The sequence below is a fragment of the Phodopus roborovskii genome, unplaced genomic scaffold (genome assembly GCF_943737965.1).
Source record: "Phodopus roborovskii unplaced genomic scaffold, PHOROB, whole genome shotgun sequence".
Lineage (NCBI taxonomy): Eukaryota > Metazoa > Chordata > Mammalia > Rodentia > Cricetidae > Phodopus > Phodopus roborovskii.
Window position 1 is genome coordinate 54,369,757 of NW_026126480.1, and position 10,526 is coordinate 54,380,282.

The following is a 10,526-nucleotide window of genomic DNA, read 5'->3' on the forward strand; positions in this document are numbered from 1 at the left end:
TCTGCCTCCTTCTACCTCCCAACTGCTGGGATTACAGGTGTGTGTGAACCACCAATGCCCTGTGAGCTGTTATTCTTAATAGGATGACGAAGACAAGAAAAGGACTCAGGGAGAGACTGAGACCTTCCACAGCACTTCCAGGGAGGGGATGTTCCTCCATATTACTGACTTCATCTGGCAGATACTATTAGACTACCTACCCCAGTTCAATTTCTTGGGAAGAGTGCAGAAAGGGGAAGGGAAGAGAGTCAAGAAATGGATGCTCTTTTGTTTGCTTGTTTTTTGTTTTCAGGTTTGAATAAAAGTCATCCCTTGTGACAAAACAGAACACATGATTATTTTGAAGGTCTCTTACTTTGGAATAGGTTCTTGCCAGATCTCTTGATGCAAAGCCACACTGGTCCATTTCCCTCATCCAGTCCTCTCCTGATCCCAGAGGCACCAAACTTTTGAAATAATTTGAGGGATAGTCATATGCCACTCAACCTCATTTGCTGGACCAAATCTGTAGGAAGATTTTCTTCTCTATAAGACAGTCTCACTAGGTAGCCCAAGTTGGTCTCAAGTTCATGGTCTTCCTTGCTGGCAGGTATTGCATGTGTGTACCACCAAATAGCCAGCTCATATCAACAACATACATTCACTCAAGACTTCAAACGCTCAGGGCTTCTTCCTCTTCCCACTCCTTCTACCTTGAGACACTGAATACAGCAACCTAACTCCAGACAGCTTCTGTAGAGTCTCCTGGTTCTGCCTCTCATCTCTACACAGAAGCCCAAGGATTACAGACATCTGTGTTGCTTCATTCAACTTTTAAGTGAGTTCTAGGGATCTGAATTCAGGTTTATCAGGCTTATACAATACAGCAAGAGTTTTACCCATGGTGTCCCAAACTTTTTTTTGGTCCAGCCTTGTCATTGCCTTGCTGGGTCATTTTAAGCTTTGGTTGTCTGTACTTTTGAGTTTGTTGAGGGTTTTGTTATTGGGTTTTTTTGTTTGTTTGTTTGTTTTTGTTTTTGAGACAGGGTTTCACCAGGTAGCTTTGGTTGACTTGGAACTCACTGTGTTGATCAGACTGGTCTTGAACTCACAGAGAGTTGCCTGCTTTTCCCTCCCTAATGCTAGGATTACAGGTCTGCATCCCCACACCCAGCTTGGTTTTCTTATTTACAATAAATAGGTTAGACACAATAATTCCTCTTCATGTTTTGTTTAGACACAATAATGTTTGACTCTGAATGATAAGCCTAAAAGAATTCTCATTGGTAAAATGAGGCCCAAGTGTGCTGGTGACATCATAAAGAGGAGAGTTCCAAGTAAACAGTCAGATCTTTCTAGAAGCCTGGGCCATAGTTGGCGCTGAGCTCAGCTTTAGCAGAGAAGGAGATCCAGGAAAGGTCCTTTGAGTTCTGTGCTTGAGCCTTCTTTGATCCAGGGTTTCCAGTACAGTCATGGAGCAACCCTTGAAGACGGATGAGGCTCATTATGAAGCACATTATTCCTACTCCCATGCACACCATCTGCCAGGCCGCAGTGGAGCCCATCATCCTCCTGAGCTCCATCACCAACCAGCTTATCACTTTGGTGGACCCCACCATCAAAATGGGTCCCAGCATTTCCATGAGTACTCAGACCAAGATGGCGCTTTATTGCATCAGTCCCACCACCACATCAGATCCTACTTCCCCACATCATCTAATACCATCCACCACCATGGTGGGCCCCCTGATGAATCTCACCCCCAAACTGAGTCCTTCCAACGTAGTGAGTCCCTCCACCATAGCAGACAGCACCGTCATGGAGGGTCCCATCGAACTAGTGAAACTTTGTCCCACCTCTCTATTGGATCACGCAGCCAAAGGGATGCTTCCCAGTATGGGAAACCCCATTATGGTACTACATCCCACCAACAAGTACACCACTATGGCAGGGTTCAACATCTTGAATCCCACCACCAACAAAGGCAGTCTCAATTTGGAGAGAACCCTTCTGCCTACTCCTTTGAGGAGTCCTACCACCAGGGAAGAACTCATGTTCGTGGTGGCCATCAAGCTACCTATTATCGTGGTGAGCATCCCCACCACAGAGAGCGCCATCATCACAGAGAACGCCGCCGTGGCGAGCGTCCTCACTACAAAGAGCATTCCCACCATCACCTTCGGAGCACCTCACAACTCTCCATCTCATACAAGTCCCACAGTGCACTTAGAATCTCCCCTTCTCACGTGGGCACCAAAAGCTCAATCTACAGCGTGCCACAATCCCACTTGGGAGCTCAATCTCGGGCCTCTCATGTTTCAAGCAAAAGTCAGCCCAAAGAGAGCACCAAAGAATCAGACTCCTGGAGTGACACTGAGCAAATCCAGAAGCGCAAAAGTGAGTCTTTACTGAGCCCGAAACCCAGACTCCTGCTCAGACCTTGAACTGGCTTTCCACACATCAGGAAACTCAGTTCTCACCTGCGTAGGCATTCCACCGGCCATTGACTCTTCTTGCTGCTTCCTGTCCTAGCCTTTGTTCTTTAAGCTATATGATTCTGAAGGCCATGCAGTGTTTCTTCATTTAGTCACTGCTTTATTCATTAGCATGTTCATGTCTTGGCCATTGAGGCAAATCAAATGTGGATGCCTGTGGTCCTGGCAGTACAGGGGAGAATCTAGGGCAATTGCTGCAGTCACAGGGTCCGAAGCTAGGGGTGGGTACAATCACAGACCAACTAATGGCAGGAGCCTGCCACCTTGTACATCAAGACATTTGCCTCTGTGTCCACCTTTGCCCCACTAAACTGAGACAGTTGCTGAGGACATACCCTGGAAACCAATGCTAAAATGAGAAACCAAGTTACTGGGAGAGATATTAGCTGTTACAGTCTCCCAGACTCAACAGCAACAGTATCGTGATCTATCTGACAGGAACAAGTGACTTACTGAATGGGAAAAGGAAAAGCAGTCAGGGGAAGTGACTATTTAGCAGGATCTTAAATGGGAAACAAGATCACCAAGAGAGAAGGATGGTAACAAGAATGAGATTTTCTTAAGTTTCCATATGAGCAAAGACAGATCTGGAAGCTGGGCAGGCAGTAGTGGTGCATGCCTTTAATGCCAGAACTCTGTGAGTTCAAAGCCAGCCTGGTCTACAGAGCGAGTTCCAGGACAGGCTCTAAAACTACATAGAGAAGCCCTGTCTCAAAAAACTGAAGAAAAAAAAGATCTGGAGTTGTTGGGTCAGGTACTCTTAGGACCTGCCCATCAAGTCCCAAACAGCTTGGCTCCTGATGCGGAAGGTTTAAGAACTGTGGGCCCAAGACCAGCACAGGGCAAGCACAGTGTCACATTTGTCAATGGGCAAGAGAAGAGAGGGTAAGGATGGTGCCTGGAATCACTGTACCCCATCATGACCTGCCTGGGCATAACTTTCTGACCTCCTTACAGGGACTCAGCGGGCCCACAAGAAGCAGCACTCCGGGAATATCTTCCAATGGATTTGGGAAAAAATAAGCAACGTCATTTGGGGTCTCCGAAAAATGATGATGTCGCTGACTCAGTCCCTGGGCTTTGAAACCTTTATCTTCATTGTGGTCTGCCTCAACACAATCGTCCTTGTGGCCCAGACCTTCACAGAGCTAGAGATCAGAGGTGGTAAGCGTCAGGTAGCGCTGTCCCTGTGCTGAGACAATTGATGTGGCTCCAGGGATTCCTGTGAGCCTGATCCAGAGTCAGGCAGTCTTTAAAACTTGTTACTTCACCCCCCTGGCAACTTGGTGATATTCCCATGGGTAGAAATATTACTGAGAACATTGCAGAAAACCCACTCAACTGTAGGCTTGCTGTTCATGATATAGCCACTAGGTGGTGCATATGCTCTAACTATGTTCTGTGGGTAGTGGGGGTGATGGGAATTCTGGGTCTAGAAGAGCCTGGAAACCTCTATCAGAAGACCCTAGGAGGGTAAAGGTGGAAAGCCTGAGAATGCTGGCCTCTGAAGCTCAGAAAAAGATTCACCACAAGCCCACAGTTCAAGGCTCTAGTTTTAGGACATGTTAAATGCATTTATGCCTATTGACAACTCTACCAAGCAGATTATTTCTGTTCCCATTTAACAAACAGAAAAACTCAGCAACTGAGTGTTTAAGCCACAGAGCTTGGGTGGGGGGAGGGTTCAGCACATGCCTTTAATTGCAGCAGAATGAAGCTGAAGCAGGCCAATCTCCATGACTTTGAGAGTATCATAGCCTACCTAGCAAATTCCAGGCCAGCCAGAGCTATATAGTGAGGTTTTGCCTCATAGATAGATAGATAGATAGATAGATAGATAGATAAAAGCCAGAGACATCCTGGATGTTTGGCCTACATGAGATGAAGGGATTGGGGGAGGGAGGCTTATGGTGTGGCCAGGATGCTGGGGATTGTCACTAAGAAAGCCTCTGTCTCCACAGAATGGTACTTCATGGTCTTGGACTCCATTTTCCTCTCCATCTACGTACTTGAAGCTGTGCTGAAGCTAATTGCCCTGGGCATGGAGTATTTTTACGACCCATGGAACAATCTGGGTGGGTGGGTGGGTGGGTTGTGGGAGGGAAAGAGCCATTGAACTGCTTGGGAGGAGCTTAGGACAGAAGAGGGACAGAGATAGGGTGCTGGCTTAGGGAAGCTTGTGGGTCTGGGCTAAGGGTCTGTTGGGTCCCTGCCCAACTCAAGCACCCATCTGCCCTCAGACTTCTTCATCATGGTCATGGCAGTGTTGGACTTCGTGCTCCTCCAAATCAACTCCCTCTCCTATTCATTCTACAACCACAGCCTGTTCCGGATTCTCAAAGTTTTCAAGAGCATGCGGGCTTTGAGGGCCATCCGGGTCCTTCGGAGGCTCAGGTCATTGCCACCAAGGCTGCATGTCTTGGTGTGGAGATTCTCAAGGAATAGGACACAGAGGCCTAGATTCCCAGGGAGTCTACTGTGACCTGTTTCAGGGATGGTGGTGGGTTGGCATTGTGGCCCCTTGCATGCTTGCAATAAGCCTCCCTGGGGTTCTTGCAAGGGCCAGTCTCTTTACCTTCCAGGGAAGGATGGGGACATGACTAAGTCACCAGTGAATTAGGGATTCCATAATTTCAGTGCCCAGTCTAGTTATTGGGTACATCTCTCTACTTCCATCCCCACTAATTCAGGCTCCCTCTCCACCACTACCCACAGCATCCTCACCAGTCTCCACGAAGTGACCGGGACTCTGAGCAAATCTTTGCCATCTATCACAGCCATTCTCACCCTCATGTTTACCTGCCTCTGTATCCTGTGCAATGGAGGTTGGGTGGCTACTGGCCTAGGGTAGATGGGAGTGGGGAGAAGCATGTCAGGAAGGGGGTGAGTGAAACCTGGAGAGCGATGGGTACAGCGGTAGGGATTCTGGTTCTGGTTTGGCCCTGAGCAATTGCCAGTCCTCTTCTCTGTGGTGCTCAGGGCACTGTTCAGGAAATCGGACCCCAAGCGCTTCCAGAACATCTTTACCACCCTATTCACCCTATTCACCATGCTTACTTTGGATGACTGGTCCCTCATCTACATGGACAGCAGAGCCCAAGGTAGGCAGAAGGCAGGGTGCAGGGCAGGGTCCAGGGTCCATGGGCAGACACTTGTGGCTCAGTTACATCTGCCATCTGGGGGCTGCTGACAGCTGCTAAAAAGAGTGGGAATTGGGGAATGCCTTTTGATTGACACTTTCCCTCCCCAGGGGCCTGGTATATCATCCCCATCCTCATGATCTACATCATCATCCAGTACTTCATCTTCCTCAAGTGAGGCACTTGCTTCACTGCCCAGCTTCACGATAAACTCTACCTCACCCACCCCAGCCCTCTCACCCTAGTCATGCCACACTGGACTCAGAGGACAGTATGGCCTCTTCTCTGGTGTCCCCTCTGCAGCCTGGTGATTGCTGTCCTAGTAGATAACTTCCAGATGGCGCTTCTCAAAGGCCTAGAGAAAGTGAAGCTAGAGGTACCAAACATATGGGGGAGAGGCTGGGGGGGGGGAGAGATGGAGGAATGAGTGCTCCAGGTATGAAGAAACCCTGGTAGAACTAAGGCCTTTCATCTAGAAAGCTGCCCGGGTCCATGAGAAGTTGTTGGATGACTCTCTGACAGAGCTCAGCAAAACAGGTACTGGCCAATCTCTCCCCCTTTGCATACCCTCTCCCTCCTGAGTAGCCAAGCTGCTTCAGGTCCATAGAATCTGAAATATGAAAGGACTATCCAAGTTTAGAACTTTGGTCCAAAGGACTCCAGGCTATCCTCTAAAAACCAATTTGTATTCAGCAATTTTTGAAAGACATTACTTGTCTTTCAAATTATGCTTTACCAAACTATCACTTCTGAATATAATTTACCAATTTATTTCTGTTTGCAGCAGTGGGTCTTTCATGGGAGGTTTACAGCTGCTGTTAAGTGTCCCACCAGAGTCACATATACTCATCCAGAGTTATTCACACCTGTAATCCCAGAACTTGGGAGGTAGAAACAGGAGAGTCACAGCATCCTAGACTATGTGTGACTGTTTCAAGAGAAGGGGGTCCTGGGGATCTGGTATTCTCTTTTGGGCTCCATGGGTGGTCACCAGGCATACATATAGTGTAATACATACATGCTGGCAAATAGACACAGAGAGAATAAAAATAAATTTTGAGACAGAGAGAGCGGAAGAAAAAGAAATGAGCATAGAACCCAAGCTTCAGGACCCTGCACTAAGATTGGCAAAGTGTATCCCCACCTATGGCTGTTAGGTTACCTAGGTGGAAAAATAAATTGGCTCCAATTAACAAGGTGAGAATGCAAAGGATTTGGAGAGTGGCTTGATCCAGTACTCAAGTGATAACTAGAATCTGGAATCTTCTCTGTTCACTTTTTCTGCCCTGTCGCCCTCTGTACGGTTTGTTCTTTTGGGGGAAGTTGGTTCGAGACGGGGTTCCTGTTGTTGCTTTAAGACAGGGTTTTACTTTGTAGCTCAGGCTGACCCTAACTTGAAGCTAAACTCTTCTTGTCTCATTCTTCTCAAGTGCTGGGATTACAGGTGTGAACCACTAAGCCTGGCTTTAGGACCATGTTTTCTGCTAGAGAGAGCAGGAATGGTTACACTGTGAGGACTTGGGGCTAGGGTTGTAGCTGAACACTTTGCCACTACAAAGAAAATGTCACTCTTAAGAACAAACCATACCGTTCAGGATGCAAAGGCAGGCAGATCTCTGTGTTCAAAGCCAGCCTGGTCTACAGAGTGAGATCTAGGGCAGCCAGGACCACACAATGAGACTCTATCTCAAAAAAATTAATGCAAATGAAAAGCAAAATCACAACATGCTCCATAACTAGAAGAGCAACATTTTAGGGGCATGCTGGTAATTAATTCCTTAAGACCTCTTTTTATACGTCCTGAATTTTTTGTAGACCAGGCTGGCCTCCAATTCACAGAAATTTGCCTGCCTCTGCCTCCTGAGTGCTGGGATCAAAGTTGTGCACCACCATACCTGGTGAAGACATCCCTTATACTTCCCTAACTTGTGGGATTCCTCTGCCTTCTTGCATCCAGGCATTTTCCTGGACAACCTCCTAACCATGCCTCTCTCCCCCTCTCCACCCAGATGCCGAGGCCCAGATGAGTGAGGGCGCCTTGCAGATGCAGTTTATTGAGAGAATGTTCAGCACCATGACAGAGAAGTGAGGAGATGGAAGGAATGGGAGGCCTTGGGTCCAGGGCAAGAGATCTGGAGGCCTGATGGTGGGCTGAAAGGAAAAAGAACATTGCCTGTCTCTCCTGGGTAGGAAAAAGTCTGTGGAGAAGTCAGATTTGTTTCCATACCCACAACTGGGACATGGGAACCATCAGCACCCCTCGACAGTGAGGAGCGGCACCCAGCTCTCAGAGAAAGACTCAAGTTGCTGCATGGCAAGAACCATACTAGTAGCAGAGCTTTCTCTTAAGTACCCTGACCTTGTCAGATTCTAGCCCCTCGAGGGTGCAGGAATGCAATGAGAAATCATACTCCATTACTGCCACTCAGGTCCACACTGCCAGAATCTTTGCTGGTTCATTACAGTCTAACTGGCTTCAGCCATGGGGAAGGTTGAAGGGGGCCTGTGGGGAATTGTTGGGGCAAGGTCTGGAGACCACATGGTCACACCTTATCCCCATCTATCCCTGGCCAGGCCAGTTGAAGCTTCCTGCTGAAGACTAGGGTACTTGGCAACAGGCTGCTATTTCTTGGTTCTTAGGCCTAGTTCTTTCAAGGTTCTTTGTGGAAGCCAAGCCCCATGCCTCCACCCCACAGCAAGTCTGGCTCTGGACCACTATACAAGGCATACCAGGAGCTGACAGGCTCTGGGCTCTGCATACCTTGGGAGAATCCAAGATCGGCAGCCTGGCATCCAGGCTCCAGGATGATAGGCTAGTGCCAGCTCCCTTCATGTCACAGCTGTTGCTACCTATGGCACAACCTTGTGTTGTTCACATTCTTTCCTAAGCTGACACATATTGACTCCTGCCAGGCCTCTGCCTAGACTATTGTTTTTGGTTAGATATTGATGCCAGGCTTAGATGACCAGGATTTAAGGGAGCCAATTTAAATCCTGACTACTGTCACCTGAGGTCACTCTCCTGATTCATCCTATATGTTCCAGAACCTGAGCCACTACTGTAGTGCCTGCTATACTTCTTAGGGGGGGTTACTTCCTACTTGTCCCCTCCACTAAGAGTATCTTTCAGTATAGTTTTGACTTTTCCTCTCCGTTGAGCTTAAGGTCTGAACCTAGCTCCTCCTTGCCCCTCTGGATAAAGTTCAGGCTATTTCCTCTGACACAGACCCTAAGCAATGTGTTGTAGTTGTCTGATTCCAAGGGTGATATGTCTTCCTTGTTCATCTCAGTGTCCTTGGAGCAACTTGCTTTTTCTGTTTTCTATTCCCAGTGTTTTTGGCAATTGGATTGATAATATCCAATGAGTGGGCAAGTGAGTAATGAATATAGGTGAAAACAGATGGGTGGGTAGATGGCTGTTTAGACTGAATGGGTGGATCCAGGGAAGAACAGGTAGGTGGAGGGGTAGGTAAGTGTGGAAGGGTGCAAGTGTGGAGTAAGTGACTGGGCACATGATGGATAGGCAGGTGGTTGAGTTGGTCCATGATTAGGCTTGTGTAGATGAATGGGCAAGAAGATGAGTATAAAAATAAGTATATGGTAGGATAGGCAATTAAAAGATAAACCACTGCTGATGCCTCTGTGGCACAGACAGGGACATTTTGGGTACTGAGCAACAGGCAGACTTACCAGGTATAATGGAGTACACTGGTAAACTCAGCTCCTTGGAAGGCTGAGGTGAAAGGATCACATGTTCAAAGACAATCTGGACAACTCAGTGGGAACTCATCTCCAAATAAGAATGTTAGGAGCTAGAAGAGAGGGCTAAGTCTGTAATGTGCTCTCTGTGCAAGCATGAGGACTGAGTTTGGATCCCAACACCCATGTAAAACACTAGGTGTGGCTGAGCATGCTGCTCCTGCAACCCCAGTGCTGAGGAGATAAAGTCAGGAGGATCCTTGTGCCTGGCAGCAAGTCTAGCCAATCAGTGAGCTCCAGATTCAATGGCAGACACCATCTTAAAAGATAAAATGGAAGTCCGGTGGCGGTGGTTCACATCTTGAATCCCAACACTTGGGGGGGGGGCAGAGGCAGGCGGATTTCTGTGAGTTTGAGGCCAGCCTGGTCTACAGAGTGAGCTCCAGGGCAGCCAGACAGAGGAAACCCTGTCTCCAGAAAACCAAAAACAAACAAAATTCCCAAACAACAACACTGACTTCCGACCTCCACACACATGGAATACATTCATGTACTCCCACATGCACATGAGTACACAGGCATACTCACATACTCAAGATGACTGACAAGTAAAATCTAAAAAAGCAGACATACTGGAGAGAGCGGCTAGGTCACAGCAGGCAGAGCTGTTAGGGCCTGGGGACCCAGCCCTTGCCTCTGCCACCTGCAGGCAGCGTGAGCTCCACTTCCAGTTCCTGCAGTTGGTGGCCGCGGTAGAGCAGCAGCAGCAGAAGTTTCGCTCCCAAGCATCTGTCATTGATGAGATTGTGGACACGGCATTTGAGGTGAGACAGGAGGATGGGGCCGGGAAAAGCTAGCAAGAGGGCTTGGGGGTAGGAGCTTTAACCCCAAAGTGGTTCCAAGTAACAGGCACGACACTGGCAAAAGCTGACCCTTGTTCATGCATACACATCCTATCTGACCCCACAGGCTGGAGAAGAGGACTTCGGGAAATGATCCTGCAGAATACCACCATATCGACTCCAGTCTCTGGCAAATGGCCTACCAGGATGGGTTGGGACAAGTCCCTAGGTGTGCTGGCATTATGACCCAGAACCGTGCTGAACTGAGGTCCCAATAGAGTTTAAAAAACCCCAGGTGGCTCTGTGTCCTTACTGGCTAGCCTGAAGCAAAGAGCAAGGGGAGTTGGGCAGTGTGCTGCATGCATATGTCA

The 10,526-nt window shown here is 48.2% G+C and overlaps 1 protein-coding gene across 1 annotated transcript; it reads left to right on the forward strand.

Moving 5' to 3' along the window:
- The first annotated feature begins 1,473 nt into the window (after positions 1-1,473).
- Positions 1,474-10,526, forward strand: Catsper1 (cation channel sperm associated 1). The gene is made up of 13 exons (XM_051192148.1): positions 1,474-2,225; positions 2,303-2,376; positions 3,414-3,638; positions 4,436-4,549; positions 4,715-4,868; positions 5,190-5,281; positions 5,432-5,575; positions 5,725-5,788; positions 5,918-5,990; positions 6,091-6,151; positions 7,624-7,699; positions 10,023-10,137; positions 10,283-10,526. Exons 1-13 carry the CDS (start codon positions 1,474-1,476, stop codon positions 10,307-10,309), a joined length of 1,971 nt encoding a protein of 656 aa, XP_051048105.1. The 3' UTR covers positions 10,310-10,526.